Genomic DNA, 26,124 nt, shown 5'->3' on the forward strand with positions numbered 1-26,124 from the left:
GATCGTAAAGGTCTTCTCCAACCTAAATGATTCTGTGATTCTAAGATTTCAAAATGATGGGACCACGCCAGTTTCTGCAAGAGCCCAGAATCACTCTATATTAAGTAATGAAGAGAAAGAGCCCAAGATTTGTTAAGGAAAAAAAGAAAATGTGACAAACTTCAGTTCTGTGAAGACTTACAAATCTCAGGAAGCATAAAAATGAAGCTTTTTCTGATAAATTTGAGGCAGAAGAAAAAAGCTGGCAGAAGTACAGGAAAACAAAGCTCCACTTTGAGTTCATCTCCATCCACAACTCTGCATACGAAACTCGAAGACTTTGAACTTCAGTAAATCCAGGGAGCAGACACTCAAACCTGAACAATAAATACCTTATCTTCCAGTTCCTGCCTAGGTCAACAATCCTTCAGGTCCCTATATAAAGCACAGAGGACTGGGAGGGGAAAAACAACCCCACTAACCATCACTCCCATTAAAAGAGGTTCAAAACACCAAAGGGTACAGCTCTGCTCCTCTGCCTCTGTTCAGACGAGGTACTTGAAAATTTGATTACAGCTAAGGCAAGCTACTCTATGAGCACAAAAAGCCAATCAGGCAGAAAATATGATTATTAACTGCAGGCAGTCTTGACTTAAAGAAAATACATTGGGGGATGAAAATTTTCTCTTTCAACAATTTGCATTATGCTGTTTTGTCATTAGAACAAACTCTTCATACAAAACAGCGAAGCTATTTTATAAGTTAAGACATTAAAAAAAATAAAGGGAAGGTTTTTTCAAAGGAAAAAAAAGACAAGAAAGCCAACTAAAATAGCAACTAAAGGTTACATTGGAAAAGCTGAAATATTTGGAAAATTTTTAGATGAAAAGCTGATCTACAACTGCAAGTCAACTGTCATAGGCTTGCCTTCCGCACCCCACCGAGATAACTTTTCCACCCAAAGATTCTGTTTCTTAGCTGAATCTTTAAAAATGGAGGGGATGTTTGTCCATTTTTCTATTGGAATGCAAGATTTCAGCTCACATTGTTCTTAAATTGAACTAAATGACCCATGAATCATTCAAGTAACCATATGAGGGCATACTCTTAAAATACACATTTTTCTTCTGGTTTTACTTATCACTGTTGGTTTATTCAAGAAGATGCAGAAATAACTCCGCAGGTTTTAGCTATTCCCAGTTCTGACAGGCAGAGTCAACAGAAGTTTAAGTAAACATGTCAAGTATCTCTCTGCAGCATTTAGTATAGAACACACACTTTTAGAAAGGATTTATCTCCATGTTAATAAAACTTAGAGCATCCTGGTCTTACCAACACCAGATTTTTTACAAGTATTTGCTAACACTTGAATTAGCCTCTTGCATCCTCCTAAGGCGAGCAGACCAAAGGAGAGGCACAGGCATCCCTGTAAGGCTACACTACGTGTTTCTTCCCAACTCAAGGAAGGATCGTTACCTGCGACTCAAAGCAACTAACAAATTAAAATCAAATAATTTGTTTGTATTGGAAGGTAACAATGATACTCAGTTCAGAGAATAAGAAATTTCCCTGTCATTTTTCCTTAACTTTTTGATTTGGCAAACCCTTTACAGGAACAAGCACACGATCTGCTGTAGGACTAATCGCAACCACCTAAACACTGGCAAGAATACAGCATCATTCCAGAAGCTAATAAAAATATCAAAATTAGTTCCTCTTTACCAAGGCGTATCGATTTTTTCTTTCCCCCAGAATCACTTAACACAGTCTCTGCCCTCAGATTTCCCTCCTCCTCCTTCCCTCTCCCTGCTCCCGCTGTATTTTCTTACCCTTCCAATGCCTTCTCTGATTTCGGATCCACCTTTTTTTGGAAGCAGCTTTCCAAAAGCTTTCCCTAACCATCCTGCGTTTGACCTGCTATCTTGTGTTTCATGTTTATCCTTTGAAAATAGACTACCTAACTCTTGGATCTCCGACTGCACCCTGGAAATCCCAACTGATGTCTAGTCCTATCACCATCTCAAGAACTTGAAACAAGTCCCGAATCTCACCTGCACCCAAAAGTTGTTTGTAACAATGTAGTGATGCCCACACAGAAGAAAATGGTCCCAATCAACTGGCTGGTAGCCCACTGGTCAAATCCCACACACATGGCATCAGCCAGCAAAAAGGGCACTGCTATAGTTCCACTGAAACATGTTAAGTAGTGCTGTGAAAAGAAAAATAGTCCGTTAATACTGCAGCCAATATTAATGAGCAAATAAACTGATGACTATCTTTTCTTTCGCATTGGATATTTTTGCTTTTGAATCGCTTCCTGGTCCAAAGCATTTCTTTAAATATTTTCCTTCCACGCTGAGCTAGCCTGTTGCTAACGATTGCTATTTCTGCAGAATACACTACGTTATTTAAATAGCCACATGGCTACTGTTCTTGATGAGAAGGTATCTAGGTAACTGTGCTGAAAACCACTTCTGACTCAGAAAAGCAGATAAATAACTCCATTCACTTTCAACCATGTGAAAAACCATTAGCTTACAAATGAACTTTGACCACATACAAACTAGGATGCAAATAAGCTCTCAAGTACCAGAAACTAGGTACTCGTGAATTCTTTTTCATCCCAATACATTAAGCAAGCAAACAAACAAGAATCACCATATTCAACAGTGCAAGTTAAAAAATACAGTCCTTACAGAACTGCCTGTCGTCCTTGAGGAAAGGCAGAAATAAAAAGGATGCTTTGGAATGTATTTGTTTGGAGATCTCAACATACTTTACAGATATTAACAAATTCTCAGCATTCCTGTGGGACAGATATTATTACCATTTGAGAAAGAAAGGAGATGAAATGAGCTGTTCTGCTTCACACGAGTGGCTGAGCTGGTAGTAGGGTTCAGCTCACTGCTACAGTCCTCCTCATTGCAGGAAGCACACGCTCTCACTCCAAGGAGTAAAGAATTCACCTGCCCTGCTTACTAGTGAGCCTACAGGTCCAGGATGCTGCTACTGAGCTTGCAGAATTGAAATGGCTACAGTAGCAGCTCTAATATTCAAGATTTCAGGACTAAACCATTATCTCTCTCCATCTTTCGTTCCAGAGGTGCCAGACGTCACTTTCTGAAGCTCACCACTTCACATTTACTCACTTACTTACTAACAGTAGCTTAGAAGACTAAATATTTAAGTGAATGTCACAAATGCATAAGCCAGCGAACAACGATATAGATCATTATCAAGACAGTAATCTTAGTGTGCAATCAACTTAAGATGAAACTACCTCAACACTTTATTCAAACATTTGAGAGCATGGGAAAAATAAAATTATCACATACACAAATGCTATAAACTACACAGAAAATACTAAAAAAAGCTTTAAAAGTTACAGAGGAAATTATGGCTGTTTTGAAACATACCTGTAACCCCAAAAATATGCAGAGATACCAAGGAGGAACGTCTTCGATAGTGTAAATCATGTCAGTTCTCTGCGCATCTAAACTTCCACTGCTGTCCAGTGTCTCTGCCAAAGAGCTCTATTTTGACAGGGAGGGTAGAAAGGTGGGAAGGGTAAAAAAGCAGGGGAGGACACAAAGGACAACAGTAGGTTACTGTTATGTACGAATAAACTGAATCTGAACTATCCAGATACTCCAAGGTTGGTGTAATACTCACAGTGGTGATACATTACATTTTCAAACATTTTTAAAGCCTTTTACCTCTGACAGTGAGCTCACCTCCAGCTGTAGCTACTAAATTTTACCAAACACATTCACTTCTATAAGCCATTCCCTGCTCATTTATACTAACACAGCAATTCTTCATTTATTATAACCAACCTGACAGCCAAAAGGTGCCCATAAAATGAAATTATCATGACAGAATTATTAAAAAAAAAAAAAGAAAAAAGGAAGAATTGGAACTACGTAGAAGAGTCAACAATGGCTAGTTTCAAAGCAGAATGGCTAGCCTTGCCTAAGAGGCCAAAATCACACAAGAAAGTTCCTCATGGTAATTGCTTCCCTACTTAATTCTTACTCAATTTCAGTCTTGGTCAACCTTTTTTAGCCACAAGATTTATTATTTTGCTTCCACTCCATGTTCAACCAGTCAAGAAAAATGCTAATCACCATAACGGAATACATCCGCGGCCAATTTGTATCAGCCAAGCAGACTTCCTCCAGAACTACAGGAATTTAAGCAAGACCACATACTGGGCTACCATGTGCCCTAATTCACAGAGAGCTAGCAGACTAACCACACAGACACACACATCAAAATCCCTGCAGATTTTCTATTAAAACAAGACCCAGCTCAGTCATTTCTTCTTTACAACTAAGTGGAGCCGTTCCTTTCAGACACTCTGGTTTTGAAATTCCTGAGAACAAAAATACAATGCTCCAAAGCCCAAATACCAACAACAAAAGCAAGAGGAAGTACTAGATCTTATCAGCTCAACTAACCAAAAAAATACCTTATATAACTACTGTTCTGACCTAATCCACGCTAGAACATAACAAACTCATGTGAAGTAGCCTTACACAAGGACCAGAAACTTTGCCAGACTCGTGACTTTGCCTCAAATGGTCTTTACTTCTTCAAAAATCACTACACACCCACAGATTAGGCTTAGATAATCTCCATTTTATTTATCATCTCCAAGGTCAGGGAAGCCAAACAGACCCATGGTATTTCCTTCTTACCTCTGGTATCTGTTGGGAAAAAAAATGCCACTGGGTTAATTCAAATTCAGGGAGTGTAAAGGACCACACTGTTATGGAAAGATTGAGGGTATTACAGTGGAAAAGCGAAATCTAGAAACACTCATTTCAGAAAACTTTTTTCAACCACGTTAAGCGCCCAGCAATCTGTTCACCAGGGTTAGTTTAACTACGATACATATCCTAAGCAGAGACATAAGGGAAATTGTTGACTGCACAACTCATCTTGCCAATTTGCAGCACCAATGTAATTTTTTCATTGACTGAAAAATGAAAGACCACCCTCCTGACCCGATTCTCTAAAAAAAAAAAAAAATGACTCATGAAAAAATTCAGGAACTTGAGTTTTAGAGCTTCACCTCATACTGGAGGGGAGAGCACTGCGCAGCAGTAAAGCTGTACACATCTTGTCTCCAACTGGAAATTAGGAAAAATCGGGTACATCCTCATGTCAATGCAGTTATGCGTAGATCCAAGGAAGGGGACAAAGTGGCTGACTCACAAAGACAGGCAGAAGGAGCAAGACCCAACAGCCAGCGCAGTTATGGACAAACAGCAGGACACATATCATCACTAGCGGCTTCTTTAAGAACTTTCTTGGGAAAACAAAGAAAAGATTCACCTAGAGAAGCTCCCAAGATACTTCCTGTTCTTATAAAGCAGTTTTGTTAACCTTCCCCCAGAGACTATACAAACACACACACACAAATATATATATATATAAAAATATATATGTGTTTGATTGCCTCGATTCTGCTCTATTTCACTGCAATATATGCTCCACCTGAGAACTTTGCTCACAGTAACACTGCCTGTTTGTTCAGCATTTTGACTAAGAGGTCATCATATACTTCCAGAGAGGCAGAGGTCATGAAGGAACAGTAAGAATGGTTACGACATCTGCTCATGAGGTGGGAAGAGAGAGGCGTCAGCAGAAATTAACTGTTTGCTCCATGGATTACATCAATGTTGGCTTGCAGCCAGATCAGGAGAACAAACTGTGGATAGTTCCCCACCTGACTCCAGCACGAAGAGATAAAACACCTACCACTGTGCACCGAGCGACCTGCATTACTCCTTCCAAGGATGGACAGGAATGGGATTTTCAACGTTGGTGATGTTTCCAAGCAGGATAACAGGATAACTCGAAAAATCCAGTGAGCGATTTGTGCAGATTGGTGAGCCTGTTTCGGCTGCTGCCTTTAGAAAACCCATCTTTTGGCTGCTTTTCTAATTTTGCCAGATAAATACCCAGTAGGTACCTAACTGTTCCACTTATGGAAAAAAAAAAGAAGTGTTTGGCCCTAGGACTGATGAGGTTGCATCAAGTACATTCCCCAACTTTTCCACCTGGCCTTCTATTCTATTCTATATATCCCCCTTCCTCCTTGGGCAGCAGCAATCAGAAACGATAACCTGTTTCTAACACGAAGACCATGGCATATGCAGCAAGTTTATCAGTCCTTTTCATTTGTGATTACATTTATGCCTATATTTGTCTGCAAAGAACACAGAAGAGCAGCAGGCACCAGGCCTAGGAATAAGTCGACTCGTCCATGGCAGGTAGAAAGCTCTCTCTGGGCACAGATCGACAACCGCTAACCAATTTAAGCTTTCCTTTAGAAAGTGAAGTTTGTAAGTCTTCTAACAAAAGAATTCCAAACTTTAAGGCACAATTGTCATAGCAATGTCTGTCCTACACAGAAAAGTTATAGGATAAAAAAAAAAAAAAATCCAGGGTACCCTTAATCCCTTCCAAAAGTCAGACTTACTCTGCTTTGGAAGAGGAAGCTTTCATCTTGATCAGACTTATAGCAGATAATGGCTAAAGGGAACTGACATAAAAGCGACCAAGACTGAACTATGAGGAATGTGAGAACCAGGGTGAGGTCTGGCTATTCTCCTGGTAAGTCACTGGGTAGTCACTGGTCCTTTCGTATCTCGAGCGTGTGCCTGCTGGTTTAACGTACTGACTCTGTGCTGATGCTTGCCAAGTATGCCATAGGGTGCTGTAGGGAACTGCTGGGAACGAACTGCACCTTTCCAAATGAGATACTGATCAGAGATGAATTCTTTTTATTAATTGGCCAAAGGTGGGACACTACAAAAATGCAGAGAAGTACAGAATTAAGTATAAACAGGGGGGAGGGAAATAAGATGGAGATAAAAGTGGAGTAGAAGTGTTTGGGGAAAACAAAATAGAAAACCAAAAACCAAACCCAACCCAAAATCCCAAGCAGCAAACACCAACTGTGCAAGACAAAGGCTCTGTTATCAAGTACTAGGGGGAAGGACCAGAAGAAAACAGATTAACTGCGAGGAGCAAGGCCTTTAGAAAAATACCTGAAAGAGCAAACAACATGTTCAAATTAATTCTATTAAGCAATAAGCAACATGGTATTGTTTATTTTATAGAGATGCAGCAATACAGTTATTTCTCATCTGGGCTAATAGTTTATTGTTTCAGCTAACAAATATTGGAAGAGAATGTAAAAGCACTGGGCATCCTCCAGCAATTAAGTACATTTCAGTCCTCTTTGTTAAAGGCTTTTTATTCAAGGCCTTTCATTTGCCTTTTTGGTGAACGATCTCTCAAGAGGAATGGAAAGCCAAGACCAAACACGCTTCACGCACACACTTATTTTAAGTGAAAAGCAGGAGGTTTTGCCCAGATTACCAGGAATACTAGCCTCAAATACTACCTTAATACGCGAGGCTGTTAATCGCTATAGCCCTTCTTTCACCGTTCATTCATTTTAAGCCACAGCAAAGCTTTAACTCAACCAGATTTGGTTGATTAAAAGCTCATGGTCTCTTTAAGATAGATTTATCATCCATTTACAGTTCTGGTCACATGGTTCAAGTGGAAGGGCAAAAAATACATGTTTGGTAAAATCAGGCCATGAAGACATGCTTTAATGTCTACAGATTGCTTATCTTAGTTGCACAATTTCATCCCAACACCGTTTGCTCAAGGTTTTTATCAGATTGTCTCTCTCCACGCTAGCCTGAGCGTGCTCCAAAAGTCAGCCATCACAGACATATGCATGTCAACAGCTGCCAAAATTTGTCCATTAAAATATCAGCATGATCAAGATGGTAGTAGAGATGTATTTGAGACATGCAGGCAGACTACCTGTAAGAGACAGAGTACATGAAGGCACATCGTGGCATTCGTAACATTCTTTTGTAATCTAACACTAAAGACCTGTCAGAATCACCTGTTTAAGCTCTATTATAAATCTGAAATTCAGAAGTGAATTCTGATGTCCGAGTCAGAAAACCTTAACTATACCCTTTGATATCATCCTTGCCCCAACACAAGTTACAACCTCAAAGAAATGAGCATTACGACGCTCTTGCTTGGAACCAAAGGAGTTTTGGTCTTGTTTCCATCAGGACATTTGAAAAATTTGGTCAGGTTGAGGCTCCCTAGAGATAAGCCTTAACTACACTGCCAATTACATACAAACTTTTCAGGAAAAGGTACTGTTTAGACTTACTGTAATCTCCCTTCCTTATTTTAAACAAAAGTTCATGTTCACATCACCATCTCTGCTTGCAAGAATATTATGGAACAGGCTTGGGGAATGATGGAATTGAGAAAAAAGCTGGGAAAATCCCAACCAAACGGGTCTCCTTTGAGGCCTCAGCTGGATTTCCCTGAATAGCCAGGATACAATCATTGTTATCTGAAGGAAGAATGTTCCAGGATTTTTATGAATTACCTGAAATTCACTCATAAAGCTGTCACAATAATAAGTAGCCCCCTACTTGAAAAGAGAACTAGAAAAATTAAGTTTAAGAGGCTGGAGCTCAGAAGAAATTGGGAAAGAAAGTGGAAACAATCTCACTTTTGGAGGTACTCAACACCACCAGTTTACTTGACTAAATGCAGATCAAGTTAAGAACTGAAGAACAGAACAGAATGACCTTATCAGGGAAACCATGCAAGAGGGCAATGGAAATTAAGAAATAAAAAAACAAAAACGCATATTATGCATTTTGGTGCCAGGTCAAAGTGTATTAACTGCCTTCTAACATTTGCTGAGTCATTGCCCATGTTCTGCAACCTAAATGTGTCACCAGAAGAGTCATGAGGACAGAACTCCCCCAAGGCCAACCTGAATCTGCAAGTCAGCATGTCTGATTAAAGAAAATCTCTCAGCCAAGTAAAAGTAGCGTTGACAAATAATAGAACTGAAAAAGTGAGAATGGTTTCTCACCTAGAAGGAAACCACTACATACCTTTTCTGCTATGCCATTTTCTGTAGTATAGATGGCCATCAACTCTGTGTCTTCTGTATCCTGATCACCGCTGGATGTTGCTCCACCGTTTATGACTACCTTAAAATAAAAAGAAAGAAACACATGGTCTTAAAATAAACGTTTTCCCTGCAATCACACCCCATGTCACCCAGTTTTCTCCCTTGGTACTTGACATCTGCCTTTGACATTTTGTCAGAACACATTACAAGCACGGCAAGCAATCATGGCTGTAACAGCATGTCTAGGAATATACAGAAACTTGAAAGACATCACATACAGCTCCTCAAAGCCTGGACAGCATCAGCTGAGGGTGGCAGGAGACAGCAGCAGACCGACTGGAAGAGTTATTAAGAGGCAGACGTGTACAACAGGAACGGTACAACTGAAAATCTGCTCAAGTAAAAGACAAGCAAAGGTTTTCTTGCTGTCACCTACTCCTCTTAGTCAAGTGACTTGAGGCATACCAGGGGCTGCTGCATTCCACAGGAGGACAGTTAACTGTTCTAATCATAAACATGAAATTGTTCTAATCGTGTCAGGGGTATCGCATGTCCTGTGAACAGCGCTGCTTCGGAGCACGCGCATGAAACAACCACAGACAATATAATTGGCTGTTTCTATATAAACAGTAGCAAGTGGCAAAAGAGGTTTTACTAACTACTTGTGGAAATAAAGGGTTTGTACAACATGATTACAACAAAGCATTATTAACTGATTATTATTAACTATGTAGTACCTGAAAGTGTTACTTACAGGCAGGGTGAAAAAGGTGGGATGTTTAGATTCATCCTCATATTTGCCTTCTGCGGAGCCTCCTGCCTCCACTGATTTTGAAGTAGTATTCTTACCAATCCCCATCGTTTCCAGGATGTCAAGGACTTGCATGCAGGACCCACGCAGATGATTCTGGGATATGACAGGCCAAGTACTACGGACAAATTCTTATTTAAACAGCCGCACCTCCAGGAATCACAGAAGTGCTCAGTAATCCAGCTGGGACATTAGGGTTGCTTTTTTAAGTATCATTAGCATCAATGGCACCTAGAATTGAAGAGAGACATTAATTTTTTCTTGATTACCTAAGATATTTGTACAAGCACACATGCCCTGCAGCCCTGGTTCCCTTTCATGCTCATGACTCACCAATTCTTATCTTCTCCTTTGGATTTGATAATTAGGAGACTACCATTTAAAGATAAAGCTGAAGGTATTTTAAATTCTTTCACGATGGGAATACCATGATTATTCTCTCATTCTTCTCTCGTCATCTTCAATTATTAGAATATATATCAAAACCTTGGGTTTGTTTCAATTCCACAGTCACATCCAGAGAACCTTTGAGGAACAAAGTACGCCTGTACTCCAGCTACGCAGCAATGCTATTGAACACCGACTGCAAACAATACTTGTGCTTCTTCAGAAAGCGTGAACTGTAGACCTACTCACAAGTCCACCTCTGTATATCTAAATCCTTCCTTTTAAAACGACCTGTTTTTAAATAAAAAGCATCCAGGAAGCTTAGATTAGATGGATTGAGAAGCACACCTGTCTTTCAGTAAGCCCATTTCAGACAGACGGAAACAGCCTTTTCTGCTGAACACCCTTACCTGAAATTATCCCAGCTGCATGAGGAACATTCAAAGTAATCTGCCTGATGATGCTGAAGCAACTGGTTCAGGATAAAATTGTGTATTTTAATTAATATCACTACTATTTTGGCACAGGAACAGGAAAATGCTTACTGGTTCTCTTGTTTTCCCAGATGGGTCACTACAGTACTGTTTTTCCACATTTACTCCTTAAATTAGACCTGCCAGTCTATGGTGATTGACACTTCTGCTATTTCCAAGACTACGAAGCATGGATGAACAGATTTTAACTCAAACTTCCCAAAGGACAGCACAGAGAATTCTGCAGCAAACCAAGTTTTGCAACCTGTTGTTACAGAGCTTCGAAGAGGAGGTGCAGCTGCAGACAGCTGCAGATAAAACAAGCTAAGCTACAGACGAAAGTACATGACAGAACCTGAAAAATGGCCTTTTCAAAGTCATATCAAGTGAAGTTTTCTGCAAAGCCAGGCACACATTCAAGCAGCAAATCCCACTGCACGCTGGCGTTACTTCAAAAGCAAGTTTATAACATCGTCAACTTAATCACTACAGCCACACACACGGCTAATGGACATTCAAAAAACACGGTTATGTATATATATTAAAAAAGAACAAAGAAAAACCAAACTACAGTTTGGAATTCTTCTTAAGCATCCTGTCTAAAATGCTGCTCAGGAAGATGCTAGCAGCTTGAATGTAATTGCAATCAAAATGAAACTTGACAAAGACCCTTCTGCTAGGGGCAATTTAGGACTGTTTGAAAAATTACCAAATACGAATATTTTAGAACATCTTAGTAGCTATTAACTGCCCATTTGCTAGAAAATTCTGATTATTTGAGGTGAGAGATAGTAATCTTACAAAGCAGATGTAACTTTTCAAGAGAGAAAATATAGGTACCTTAAAAATACTCTGTGGGCACTGAGACACCCTTGAAGCACCCTTAATTAAATCAAAACGGAATGGAAAATCTTCAAATAAGGGTTTAATTATGACCTCTCTCAAAGTAAATATTAAAATAGCAAAATTAATTATTTCTCACTTGAACTTCAGACTGAAGGAGAAGGCTAGTTGGAGCACTCACGGCCCTATGCCTGGAGAAGAAAAAAGGCATTCCCATTTTGACGATAACCACAGACTTCCCCTTCAGAAGTGCAAATCTCCAGACACGAACAGCAACTTTATAATTAGTTTGTCTGCTTCTGAGTTTGTGCACAGATAACTGGCGATTGCTCAAATCTCTACAGGAATATTTGTCTCACAGCTGCCTATGCAGCTTAGGGGGGGGGGTAACGGATACTGGTTAAAGGTTTGGGGCCAGTGGGGGTGTCTGGGGTGGGGGGGGTGGGGGGTTGAGGGGTTTTGTTTGCTTTTTACTGCAAAGGCACGGGGGACTTTTGCAAGCACAAAAGAATAAAAAAAAGAAATGAATCTGCCGTTTTCTGTCAATGCAGACATATTTTATTCTCCAAGAAAATCAGTGATGGAGACAGGCGTAGTTTAGTCTGGCGGCTTTTATCATCTCAGATTGGAAAGGAAAAGGGAAAGGGCAGAATTAAACGCAGCCATGCCAATAAAACACCAGCGTACCAGTTACACCAGCAGGAAACCTGCCATTCAGGAGATCTGGTTTAAGGTACTCTGGCAAGATAAGCTGCTTAATTAGCATTAACTAGCATCTCCACCGATGCAAATGAAAAGACCATGTAATCCTATTTCACTTTGCGTTGCAAAACAGTAAGACTGCTATCTTCTCAAAGAAGATGTGATCATTCCTCAGGAATTGTTCTTGAGAATGACATCAGGACAGCAAGCAAATAAGCTGTGCCTATTATTTATTCTTGAGAGCTGAAACACAATAGCTAGAACAACAATATTTGGATAAGGGCTCCCAAATGATGACAAGCAAGCTACTCCAAATTAACAGGCAAAAATAGCCTCTTCTACTACTTTTCCTAGTGAGAGGGAGTGTTTGTGTACACACATATACATGCACACAAACTACACATAGGTGTGCCGGGGGGCGGTCCACAGAAAACAAGGTGGACAAATTGCCAAACTTTTCTTGCTTATACTCAGCAATTAAACTTACACTTAACGGCACAGATGATAATCAGAGGTTTTGCAGAATAGTTTTATTCTGCAATCAGAAGCGTCAAAGTGAAACAGCTTATCTGAAATATATCCTCCTTTATCAGACCTCTTATCCCACCAACTGAGCATAGCTAAACAAGACGACTCTGACATTTTATAGTCCTCCGTAACACATCTAACTGATCAGAAGCTGAAAAGTTATGTAAGAAGAGATAAAACTCATTCAGCATCAGCTAGGTGCACACAGTACAACAAATTATCTGTGCCTTAGATCAAATGGAAAAGCTAGAAGTGAAATTTCCACCAGGATACCGATTAACTTTCATGCCTTTCTATACCAACTTATCTTCAGTGCTTGTACATGATTAACCCAGGAAGGCCAAAAGCTGACATGGTTTTATAATGCTTTAGATAAGATTAGTATCTAGACAAAGAGCCTACTGCAGGGGATAGTCCAGGTGCAAGTTCACAAGACTAAAACCCTCCCAGCCAAGGAAAGGCCACCCTGCATCTTCCACACGCTTGCCTTTCCTCCCACACACAAATCTTTCAGATTTGGTACCACCGAGACAGGACACAATGCCATGGCAGTGTCTGCTTTGACACCACGCGGTAGTTCTTACACTTTGCATTTTCATGACTACTAACATCACATTTTCTATTTTACTGAGGCAGCTCTTGTTTTGTTTAAACAAGTTAAAATGCATTTCAAAGTTCACTGAAAGAAAAAACGGTCATTAAACGTACTTTTCTTTTTCTTCCGGCAGTTTCTTCCTGCAAGTCATTACTCTGGAACCTCTGCCACAAATAAAAACATTCACAGAAGCAGACAACAAAGGTTTTTCTATAGAGAAATCTGCCCACATACCAAGACAGGCTGCACAAAAAGCTTCTATTTCACAAGGTAACCAACCGCATGCAAGTCTGTTGAAAAAAAATCATTTGAAAACTCACCTCTTACTAGATTCAAGAGTTAAATTGGGCAGGACAGAAGACACAGATCTACACAAAGAGCTTACTACCACGGAAAGGAAAAATGGACCACAAATGCCACTAAAGGAGCAGACAATCGTAATATATACAATATGTAAAATATCTCCTCCCTTGCATGCACTGTTGTCTTTAGAAGCAGCATCACTTGATAACAGGTTTTGGCTGAACCACACTAAAAATGTTCCCTACTTTTTTGTATTAGTTTGAGAATACCCAGCAACAACTACAAGAGACAAATTAAAAAAAAAAAAAAAAAAAAATCCGATTTGCAGTGACGCCATTCATCTCTACAGTGCTATGCTTGAGGGCCTTTAACATTTGAATTCTGAGCTTAGCAAAGCAAAGACTGAGGAAACCAAAACCAATGTGACCTCCAGACAGCAGCATGCTTGGGGCAAGAGGTTGTTGGGGCTCTTTCTGTTTGCTTGAGGTTGGTTGGTTTTTTTAAGCATCCATTATAAGAGTCAACAATTTGTCAGGTGCTGTTCACCGGCAGCAGCAGAACTGGGAAGCAGTGCTGTGTTCAGGACATACCGCCAATACGATGAAGCTCATCGCCCCACATTTGCAATAAGCAGACCTGGAGGTTAACCCTCTGAAAGAAGCTTCGTCCAAACCTCTGCTTCCCCCATGACTGTCACGATGACTTTCAACTCTCAAAATTACTGTTCTTCCAAAGCATAAGAACAAGGCAGGTTTTTCTTCCCAGAAGCTTTAAGAGGGAAGCAAGCTCTGTGTACTTCCTTATTTGCCAAACTCAACCCAAAAGCTTTCTAAAACCACAAGGGCCTTTCCAAATTACAACTGGATCTCAAATTTCTATCAACTGAGCCAGGCCCACCATACAGAGACGTTATCCAAAATACTTTAGACTTTCCATACTGATTTGTCCAGCTGCTTTGAGAGGACAGGAGGCAGCTGACTCAGCATAAAGCTGGGCAGATAAACACGAGCAATGGGCACAAAATTTGAATACAAGTGAAGCAGCTTCATTTAGTGCTTTGCACAATGGGGCCGCAGCATTTTAGAACTGGTACCAAGACCCCTAAAAACAACAGTCAAAAGCTGCTGGACAGTCACAAATGTTTTATCACTCTATAAAGTGGCAGAACTGTCTGCAGAGAGAAATGGAAAGCAGGTACATTATAGCTGCAGTTTGCTGTATTCCTTTCCCTCAAAACACCAAGTTCTGCTGAAGGTCTAGGCCACCAGCTGGTGAAAAAGTTAAAAGGAGAATCCTATCCAGTCTGAAAGGTAAGTGTATTCCCTCCTACCCTTAGCACAGCAGAAGTATCAAACAAAATTAAGTAGTTCATCAGTACCTGTGGTCCTTGCCACCTCTACACCGTGGAAAATCAGGAACTGACCTACATTTGGTAACCCTACACTGCTGTGCAAGGGAACTATTTGTAAAGGAAGCACAACAAGGCGTGGTTATAAAACAAGCTGGCAGTGAAACAGCACATTCTTTAGAGCGTACTGATGGAAAAGCTCCCAGGAGCGCTGATGTGGGTATGCCACCTGGTAAGCACATGTCGCACCGCCCCAAGGAAGGAGCCATGTCAGATCCAACCCACGACCTTTCTGGCTTTTACAGACGGCTGAAGAGCCAAGAGAGCTCAGTCTGCTGCATACACTAAGGAGATTACAATCAAATTAAGGTGACAGCTTAATTACATTCTTCAATTTATTATTTGTAATTAGCTGTCAGACTCATGTGGATAACAACAACTTTCTCCTGCAAGCAGAGATGACGCTCAGCCAGAAGTTGTCCAACCTTACATCAACCAAGGTTAGCTTCACCTACATTTTAAATAAATTCCAAACAGCTGAGGTGAATAACCTGAACTCCAGCAGCACATCTGGGGTTCCACCACCTCCAACGGCAGTCTCAAGTGTCAGGCATCTCTGACACTCAGGCACATGATGTGTTTAAATACAAATCAAGATAGCCTCTACGTCTGAGATTGTATTTTTGGCAACAGACACATGACAGAGATGTGGAAAGGGACCTGCACTCCCTGCACATCAGGATATTTTACCGTTAAAACGTGCCAAGTCTGAGCAGAAGATAAAACCAGTTTTACAACCCACTTGACTCGCTCAGTACCCAATACTGTGAGCACTGCACAGCTGTTTCTGGAAAGGGCACGCTGCAGACTGCGACTACAGGTAAATTCTCGGTTCCTGCAGTGTCAGACAGCTATGAAGAATTCAAGGTGCACAGCATTTACTTTGTTTAGTTTAAAAAAAGTGCATTTAGGCCAAGCAACTAATACTACTCTACAACATTAGGGACATTAAAGAGAAACCACATGCTGCAGGACAGAGCTGCTTATAGTTTGGTTGCCAGTCAACGTTCACCAAGAGACATGGAGAAGGGGGACCGGCAAACACACGGCTCGGATCGGCACGAGAGTATCCAGGGAGATGGAGATGGCTGCAGAAGGCAGCAGGATGGATGCCAATAGATCAGGGAAGTTTTGAAAGAAACTCCTTCACCAGAACACTGTACCGAGCTGATTAGGGAAACAGGAGTGCTTCTGTGCTTTCAAGACCAGCAACGCAGACAATTAAGGAATATTGTGGAGGCTCCAATTAGACAAGTTTACTTACAAGGTACAGCTATCCCTGGCCAGACACACAGTTCAACACAAAAGCAAGGCAATTCCCAGTTAATTATGGAACAGCAGCTTTCTCCAGACTACTACTGGCTCTAGTTACATCCATCAAACAAAATTTCTGTACTGATTTTGTGCCATCAAGGTATCAAAAAACAAAGACTCCTCTTCCTGTTATTAGACACCCCTTGTCTTCTGTGCATCAGATGGGAGCTACAGGCGCTGTGGTTTGTATTTATACGTGTCCTCACTTTTACAGGTCCTGAGTTATGCTACTTTTTAATACTAGAAGAACCTGAGCACAGGATTCCCCCATTTCACTCTCCAGCCTGTCTGCCATAGCTATTCACATCTTCTATTTAACAGCATAATACAGTAAGCCTGAGAAATTTGTTTCTGAGAAATTGTTAAATATGAAACAATATGCTATCAAAGGGTTTTAAACTATTAATGACCAAATTCCAAGTGATCAGAAGAGCAGCAACTTTACTACTTAACACTGTCCAAAAAGTTGCTTGGTTTTTTTCCTACAAAACAAAAAGGTCCTCCCCACCTCAAAGAATTCAACAACAAGAATCTCATTTAGCGAGGCTAAAAAAGCCCAAGAAGTACTTAACATGATGCAATCAAAGTACCATCTGCAGACCCGCAACCACAAACGGTGCTGGCCAGGAGTATTACATCTCCAGATTGGTACCTGGATACGGCACCCATGAGGTCCCCTACCCCACAAACTGTTCCAGATAGGTAGGTGTGCCTGAAGGGTGTTTTGCCAAGCTTCCAGGGGATTTTGACCATCTCACAGATGCGAAAAAAGCTGCAAAGCACATGCACTTAAATCTTCTGTTGCTACATGTAAAAACCATCTTCCCACTTTAGTCTTAAGTAAAGCTCTTCCTCAGGCTATTTTGAAACTGAGCCTCTTTGATCCAAAAAATACTCATGATCTGACTGTACCAGGTGCTTCTTGCACCCAGAGTTCCTTGCCATGAAATGAAATTGCACTGAAATGCTACTGTGTCCTTAAATGCTACAGAGATGATTTTCCCCCTCCAGTCAAGAGCAAATTACATCCACACTTAGAAAAAGTATACTTCAAATTCCTAATGCAACACTACCTAAAAAGACACAATTTCCCTTTGCCTGCAGTAGAAGCAAAGTACTGCTAAATATGCCCGAACTTCCTAACATTTAGTTTTTAAAAACCATGACTTGACGTGCACTTTAAGAAGTTTCAGTCCCGAGTTAGTTTCTCACTTTGCTTCAAAGTATGTCTTCAAAGCCCAAACATATTCCTTCTTTGTAGGCACTAATGAATTTTTAAGTAGTTGGTATTTTGACTTCCATCCAGGATAGTATGTCTTAACAACTGACCAACATTATTAGGGCATGTCTACACAAAGACGCACAGGAAAGTTATGCCGAACTCAAACCTTCCGTTGATTTAAAGCACATTAGCTAAATCTCATTAACTTCCTGTGTGAATGAGCTTGTTGAGGACTTAAATCCAGCTGAATTAGACTTTTAACAAAGGATCTCACAGCTTTCAAAAACTGCATGTTTGGTTACTCGGATTATTTAGTAAGAGCTTATTTAAGCTGTGATTCTAAACAAAAATATCTGAAATATGAGTATTTCCAGTATAGGTCAACCTGAAGTGCACTTGGTCAAAACCATTATTGGTCAAGCTGTTCCTCGCTCATCTTTCATCCCATTGCTCTCTCAGTTTATTGTTCCAATAGGCAACAGTTTTGCCAAATTTCTGTGCAGCATGAGTGCCACCCTCCACAGGAGATCCCATCAACGCACATGCAACGGTCTGCGTGAACAGAGTCCTAACGGAAGACCAAGAAAGAACTATACAGATGAATCTGTAAGATTACATTTCAAAAAAGTGCAAGCAAAATCTAAGAGGTAACAATTTCACAGCTTGACATCAAGTGACTGATATCAAATGACACCTGCAGTGTTTTCTAGATAGCAACGATGCTCACAGTAAATAAAAATTAAATAGCATATCACTGTTCTTTATCAAACACTTCACTACTTTATAGTCTTACTTCCAACATAGTAACCTCTCACTGTTCATGGTACACATTAACTTGATTTATAGTATTATACAGCAGTCCTTACAGTCTCCCTGTGGAGCATTAATAGTCTAAGAATTCAGATACCTCCACATTATATGGATATTAATACACAGTTCATTAAGCTCCTTCATGGCACTCAGAAAGCAACCTGAGCACACACTGGTTCTTTTCTCAGCTTTCTTTGTACTGCTACTTGGCACTTTGATGAAAGCTACTTTTTTTCCAAGACCTTAATCACATTAAAACAAAGGTGAAGTTAGAGACTCATCCAGGAAAAATTCCATTTATTAAGCAAATCAGGGTAACGTGCCAACTTTTTCAGCTCTCAATACGAACCTCCTTTCCAAAGGCTCAGGCATTCCTACATCTACTTTTGAAACAGATACTCACTCCTTCCTGAAAGAGAACAATTTTAGTCCAGTAAGCAATATAAAACCAGTTACTGATTACACACACACACTTGAAAAGATGCTGAGTTGACTTATTAGGCTTGTCTTAAAATAAATATTTTACATCCATTTAAAATAGCTTAATAAAAGATTGAAAATTCAAGAAACTTCCAAAAACTAAGCAAGATGCTGTACTTTGGGGTCAAGCGTTCTTAAAATCTCTTTTTTACTACATAAACCTCATATAAACTTTTCCCTTTTAAAAAGTAAAAGAAAGCCAAAGTTTACAGGTAAACAGGAAAGAGGGTAAGTACTTCTGAGTCTCTCTGTACAGTGATAACAATTTTAAAATGAAAAATTAAGCTCTCAAATCTTTAGGATATTGAAACTTATGTTACTAAAAACCTTTTGACAGGTTTTTCTTGCTTAATAATGCCCACACTAAAGCAGCTGAATTTTTGTAATCATCCTCCATTAACATCTGAATTCAAAGCAGCTCTTACCTCCAAGAAACCTGTACCAACTTCTAGAGACTGCCTCTGCCAATTCCTCTGCCGCCTTTCTTCCAGTCTACGCTCAGTGCAACAGTTCGCGTTGCAAGTTGCAGCCTGAAAGGATGCAGACATACCGAAGGAGGATTTTTATAATCTGGTTGGGCTCACTACATTGTATAACTGTACTGTGCCCAATCACAATCTCGGCACATTACACAACGGCCGAAATGCAGGAAGACACCACACGGCCATCAACTGTTACTGCACGCCTCGGCCATAATTACAAAAAGTAAGCAAACGGACAGTCTCTGAGTAACAGCAGAGTGCGTACAGATCAACCCAAACAAGGAGGTTCAAGCGTTTTACAGAACCTGCAATGCTACAGGGAGAAAAAGCCAGCCAGGCCCCCTAGAATTCAAGTTGCATAAATATTTACATGCTGACTGCAGCAGCTATAATCAGGATTGGGATTTTCTCCACCCAGTTAGCATTTCCATAACCTCCGTTGTGCAACTTGCACAGAAACAGTTTTATTAGCCATTAGCCAGTTTTCAGGAGGTCCCAGATCTCAAAGCTGTTCCGTAAGACAAGGTTTAGCAAGCCACAACCTCACCAAGAAGTAAAAAACACACAGTATAACTTACACTGGGCTTTTTCACTTTCCTAATGGAAAATGCTGCATAACAGTGATGTTAAGGTCACAGAGCTAAGTGAGATGGTAAGGATGCAGGAACAGAAGTGAGAGAGGCTGGAAACAATTAATCAACATGCAGTCCTCCTGCATAAATCTATTCTCCCCTCCCTGACCTACCTCTTTTTCTGCAAGAAGACAGCACCGCCTTAAGGCTGCCCTAACACTTTAAACATCACGTTATAATTCACCGCACCACAGCCCCCGCCTCAAGTTATCACTTGCCATCATTTGTACACCATCCCCTTACCCCACGAGGGAAGTAATCAATTACCTCTCCAAATAAGTCACGTGTTTGCACCATTAATGAGGCACCATCCTTCCACAAGTGATACCGTAAGCGATAATTAAACCAGGCCACCAGAAAGCACCACCCAACTACCAGGCACTGCCCACATTTACACGCAGCATCTCAGCCATCTGCGCGCAACAGAGTGGCCAAGAGGGGAATAAAGAGCTGGCTTTACCTGAAACGCACCCTTTGAACCCAAATTCGTGGAGGCAAAAGCTGGGCGGATGGCGCCATCTAGCCCCCTCCGCTCACCGCGCAGAGCCAGCCTTACGCAAGTTTACAAGTTCGTCATCCAAGCTTGCTTAATTGTCAAGACCTGAAAGCGGCGGATCACCAGCAGATCAGAAATCGGCATGTCCTTGTTCTTGCATCAAAGAACCAGCCACTGAATAGGGCACGTTTAATTGAAAGCTGACACTTATTATGTGCAATACTCTTTATTCATCATTCACTAAGAATGCAGGGAAGGAAGCCAATTATCTCCACTGATTATTTTATGCAGTGGGTGCGTATATAAAACCACATTATGTTCCTGCATTTAATCTCCACTGCAAAGAGATGTCAAAAAGCTTCCTCCTCCACTTGCCCCTTTTCCAATTATTCTTTCCTTTGCTCCTTCCTTCAGAATTCCAAATGTTCTCACAAACAGAAACACCTTCTCATTTCAGTATGGCGAAAGCTTACAGCCCTTAATGCAAGCATCAACATAGGCGAAGTTTTAAGACCATGCACTGCCGTACCACAGGTCCACAGACTGCCTGCAAGATTACTCATCTACAATATTTTTGTGGAATATGCTAGAAATTATTTTAGAATCAAGGCTTTCAGTGTGCTCACAGGGACCTACAGGACCAAGAGATCAATAGCAAGAAAACCACACAGGTTTTGAAAGAAATAAGCCATTTGCTTTTTTAAATTCTGGACATCGGACTGAATATTTTTAAATAGTTGTGTTAAACAATGCCAGGGACTCAAATGCTGCTTTGCCCTGGATATCATAGTTCAAAGTATAATGGAGTTCTGTGCAAGTAACATTACTTAAGTATACAATTACACAAGACTTCTCTACTGACCTTATAATTAAAAACAATCATTCCAAAGTTCTTCACTGATGAGTGGAGAATTGCATCATTCAAAAGACTTTTTTCTGACTACTTAGTATTTACACTCAATAATTTAGTTCAAATAAGCCACCTACTAAACTGGACACCTCCACTTAAAACCCAGCTTCCATGATCGACCGTCTGGACAGATCTGATGGCAGGTTGTTCCGTTAAAATTCCTCGCAGTGAATATGTACTTTATCACTACCATAGTTGAGATGAAAGTTAATTCAAGATATAACTCTTGCGACTACTGTTTCAAGACAGTGGAATATTTTACAATGCATTTTCAAACTCCTTAATGCTGTGAAAGACAGGCAGGAATAAACAGATGAGCAGCTCTATGTACTGCTGCACTTTATCGATGCAAGTGAAATCGCAGTAGACAATTTATCTTGCTCTGCTTCAGTGCAGGGAAGCATTGCCGTGACGATCCTACATAGCTAGTCATCATTTTTATAACCTGCTTAGTATCTGAAATTTAAACTGATGGGAGCATTTCTCTTGCTTCAAAATGTTACTCCTAGGGGGAGTTCACTTCTGATTATTATAAGAAAATCCAATTTTTCGCCTTCTTCTCAGGCATACCGTGTTCAGCTTAAGGATGACACAAACACTTCAGAGTGCCCTGGTCAAATTACAAATGTTTGTTGTTAGACACACACTGGTAAACTACCTGACAATTTGCAGGCAATGTTCTGAGTCTGAATACTTATTCTGAGGCCATCCTCCCTAGTTTTGCAGCACTCAGGACAAAATTCTTCTTTGAAGTCACCTATTTCCACTGTGTGTATAGGGATGGCAAACTGCGGTTATCTCGTATAATCAAAACTGATAATAATGTGACCCAGTGACTGCAAACACCTGGTAACTAAATGCCTCCTTTGAACTTTCATATCTTGCCAGGTAATAGAAATGCCCAACATAAAAAAGCCAGTCTGATGAAGTCACTGAAAAAGTGTTAAACAAAAGAAAAAAGCCTGTTCAAGCATAGCACATGCCTCGCAACACTGTTAGAAAAAGGCACATCATCTTCGCAAGAACATCCTGTTTCATCAGGAGCGTGAGGTGTAGGATGCCTCATTCATGACGGCCAAATGAATCTCCCAACTACATTTTTGTAGCTATCTCCTCATCTAAGTATTCTTCCTACTAAAGTCGTAACAAATACGCGGTCTTCTGCATCAGTGAATAGGTTCAACTGATGCAGCAGACTCCCATGAACATCTTCCAGAATGCACTTAACATAATACAGCAAACACAAGAAAATAGCATCACATACTAGTAGAATAAATAGATCCACTTCCACCCACAACTTGGAGCAGCAGAAAGCCATTAAGTTTGATCTTACGGAGACATTTATAAATCCATAGAATTATAAATTCCTTGGAAAAGCACTTACCAGAAGATATGTTTTAATGTGAAAACACCTACTGCTCTCTTCCCTAATGCTGTATCAAATATACACAAAGAATTACTGAACTTGCTTTGAAAGCTACCATTTCATTCAATGAGCAATACGCCGTCCTGGGTACGCCTTACAGATACTGCTTGTACATGATTCAACCCATTGCAATGTACATCCCTCTCATTTAACAGAAATGATACCTAGAGGCAGTCCATGTTCCGTAAATTCCCCTTTTCCAGTCAGAGAACACAATGCTTCGGGCCTAACTTCTGTTGTCGTTACATCCTTAATCCAGTTACAGCTTGTATTATAGCATTTCTTAGAACTCTTCCTGCAACTGTGTATTTTTAAACATTTGTAAGAGAAAGCTAGGGTCTGAGATGTACATCAAAGGAGACCGACAGTTCTTCTATGTAAAGAAGTAATTAAAGGCACTTCCATCTTGTAAAAATACCTATGGCTGATTTCTGGGCAAGAAACAAGAAACCATTTTCAAGGAAAACCAACAAAAGAGTAGTGAAGCCAAAGCCATACACTCCACAGGCACAGATCAAAGCGCTTCAAAAATTAATGGAGAAGGAACGTGGGTTTTGTGACCCGCTATTGTATCCACCGTGTCCATAAACTAAGTCAGATGCCTACGTCTTTCCTGGACCTCCAGGTATGCTTGTAATTAAAGGCTGAAGCTCAAATAATTTTTCTTTGAAGAACTGACAGAAGTAAAATCTGTTAGTGGTCAGCAGAGCACCAAGGGAGGTTGCTACCCTTAAAGCACCATTACCTTCACGTATTCCCAGATGCCTGGGGAAAAGCTGTCAGCTTCAACATAGGCTTAGAAGACGGCAGCATATGGCCCAAACTCAAGTATGCAGTAACTCAGCCAAGGGAACAACACACCGCTGACCCAACCGGCCCAAGTATATAATAAGCCTACAACCAACAAGCTGCAAACTTCACACCTACGACTTCAGTCTCTTCATTTCTCAAATGTCAGATCTTCAAAGCACATCCTAGGTGCACCCACAGGTTCTAGCCATAAGCAAAAACCCATGATCAGCCCAACAGCTCTGACCTGCTCAACGCCGCACAAAATGGAGTGGATATGCAAATTTATATGCTAAGTCTAGACTTGAAACATCTGCTGGCATTATCTGCTAAAGTTGCAATTTTGTAGTTTTCTGGTATTACATTGGCATTATTTTGCTGTTACTGTTCAGTTAGCACACTCATTTCCCCCTCACTCTATTTCTCTGTATTCTTTCACGCTTTATGTCTCTCCTCTCATTTTTGTGATTGCAGTAGTTTCAAAAGTGCAGGCTAAATCTCTGTACAGAAAAAAACCAGCAGACTGATCTTGCTACAGGCTGTGCAAAGAACACTGAAAGTTCCATCCTTCAGCTAAACTTGCTGTTATTTTCATCTTCTAAAGGCAAAACATGTTTATACAAAAAACGTCCATAGGTTTTGCATTCAATATGCCACTTGCTCAGATGCCTAAAAATCCACCTGCACTAAATAGCGATCAGCTAGGTTGAAGATTCTAGCTGCAAGACTGTTTAAAAAAAGGGGGGGGGGAAAGGAGCATGCACCGGGATCACCGGACAGGAGCGTGGCTATCTCATTCACAGTTCAGTACACAAATGGCAAATGCAGCCTCACAGTGCTGCCCAACTGCTCCAGCAGCCACAACTCCTCCTCCCACCGATCCCGACCTCCTTCATCTGAAATGAAAAAAGCCCTTTTAATCTTCAAAGCATGGCCACGAGTCAATCTCAAACTTAGCACACTTTTTAATTTTCTTTTTAATTATCCAGTTGGGAGAGTTATGCCCTCCTCGCTCAGTGACCTTTCACTCCTTCAAGATTATTTCAAGAAATCTTTCCTGGGAATAATCAGCAAATTTATACCACTTGCAGAGGAAATGTTTCAAGGCTTCCAAGCGCTGAGGGGGAGAGACAGCATGATTCTTCGTGTGCTTTTGTGCAGGCAGCCTTTGCTGTGTTACACAGTACCCTCAGCTCTGCAGGCCAAGTATCTGCTGGCTTCAGGCTGCTGACTGCTGTGAGCGCAATCCCAGCACATCTGCTCAAATACCTTCCCACAAGTAAGTTGTCACCGTGCTGGGTTTTAGAGCCCCCCGACTCCTTATGTGGAGCCAACCCCCAAAATGGCAAGCCAATTTATTTCTGCTGGAACTGACAAAAGGCAGGGCGCAAGCAGATCATCTTTTGGTGCCACAGAGCATTAATATGCTATTATTAATTATGTTAGCAATAGTGGATGCTATTAGTACTACTGATAGCTGTTGACCAACCGTTCTTCCCATGAGTTTTGGTCACTAAGCATAGCTTGGTTTCCCATAGCCATAGGGAAAAATTAAGTCATTACTGCCATTAATGATTTTTAAGTTAGACCAGCACTACTTACTCTCTACCCACACACTAAACAACTGTATGCAACCCTGCATTTGATTCCCACACGTTAAGCCAACCAATTACTAATTTATTAATTTCACAACAAGCCTGGAAGTGTTTACAGATCCAGGCTTGTGTTTAACCAGACTTGCTGCTTAACTTCCCGTACTCCCGTTTCAGGCAGGCTTAGGTGAAAGTGTTTACATGCACAGCAATCATGACCTACTTCCTTATAAACCTGCATTTGCGCATCTTGCTCCAGGCGAGAAGTTAAGGTGACACCACCAGTTCAGTCCTCTGACTCCACGAGGGCAATTAGTAGAGACAGGAGGTAACTAGGACCTGTTGAAACCCAGCCGACACCTAACCTGTACGTCATATAATGTGCTACCGTGCAGAGATACAAGATGTAATTTAGTCCAGTAGAGCGTCATATAACGTGCTACTGCGCAGAGATACAAGATGTAATTTAGTCCAGTAACGCTTTGAAGATTTTTCTCTGTACGTAAGTGGTTCATTAAGAATGCATTACATTTATATGAATGCATTAAATACCCCTACAGCAACAAAACTGTTAAAGGTGGCTAAGTGAATTCTTCTCCAACTGCAGTGACAGAAATGCAACAGTCCACTTAATACCAAACTAACTGCTCAAGAAAAGCACAAAAAAATACAATATTTTGTCAGAGTTCACGTTACTTAGAAAAATATTTATGCCAAATATAGTTTATTGAAGGAAAGCTTTTTCTTTTCAGCAAGACATGCCTTTTTATTTTGGCAACATTTAATAGAATACTTTTTTTATGATTTTTGCCAGTAAAACCATCCTTTTTTAGCCAATTGCCAGTGGTTTCAATATTGTACTTTATGGGTTCCTTCATCTTCAGGACTCTTTTGCAGATGTCAGTATAGCACTACTTAAAAAAAATTATCGCCATTGTTCCTACTTAATTGGCATT

At 40.6% G+C, this 26,124-nt stretch overlaps 1 protein-coding gene across 5 annotated transcripts in view; it reads right to left on the bottom strand.

Annotated features, from left to right (window-relative positions):
- SLC23A2 (solute carrier family 23 member 2) overlaps window positions 1-26,124 on the bottom strand; it is a 62,063-nt gene that overhangs the window by 18,429 nt on the left and 17,510 nt on the right. For 3 of the 5 annotated variants that reach the window (XM_027782257.2, XM_055820186.1, XM_005234232.4), the window contains 4 exons: window positions 9,720-10,007; window positions 8,946-9,044; window positions 3,396-3,512; window positions 2,031-2,188 (listed from right to left, as the gene is read on the bottom strand). In XM_027782257.2, coding sequence (XP_027638058.1) covers window positions 2,031-2,188; window positions 3,396-3,512; window positions 8,946-9,044; window positions 9,720-9,851 — 506 coding nt within the window. In that variant the 5' untranslated portion in view covers window positions 9,852-10,007. Of the gene's footprint in view, window positions 1-2,030; window positions 2,189-3,395; window positions 3,513-8,945; window positions 9,045-9,719; window positions 10,008-18,710; window positions 18,771-19,266; window positions 19,372-26,124 lie in introns of all 5 variants that reach the window. The other 2 variants (XM_013296749.3, XM_013296748.3) reach the window with 2 other exon arrangements.

Source organism: Falco peregrinus, chromosome 17 (assembly GCF_023634155.1).
Source record: "Falco peregrinus isolate bFalPer1 chromosome 17, bFalPer1.pri, whole genome shotgun sequence".
Taxonomy (NCBI): Eukaryota; Metazoa; Chordata; class Aves; order Falconiformes; family Falconidae; genus Falco; species Falco peregrinus.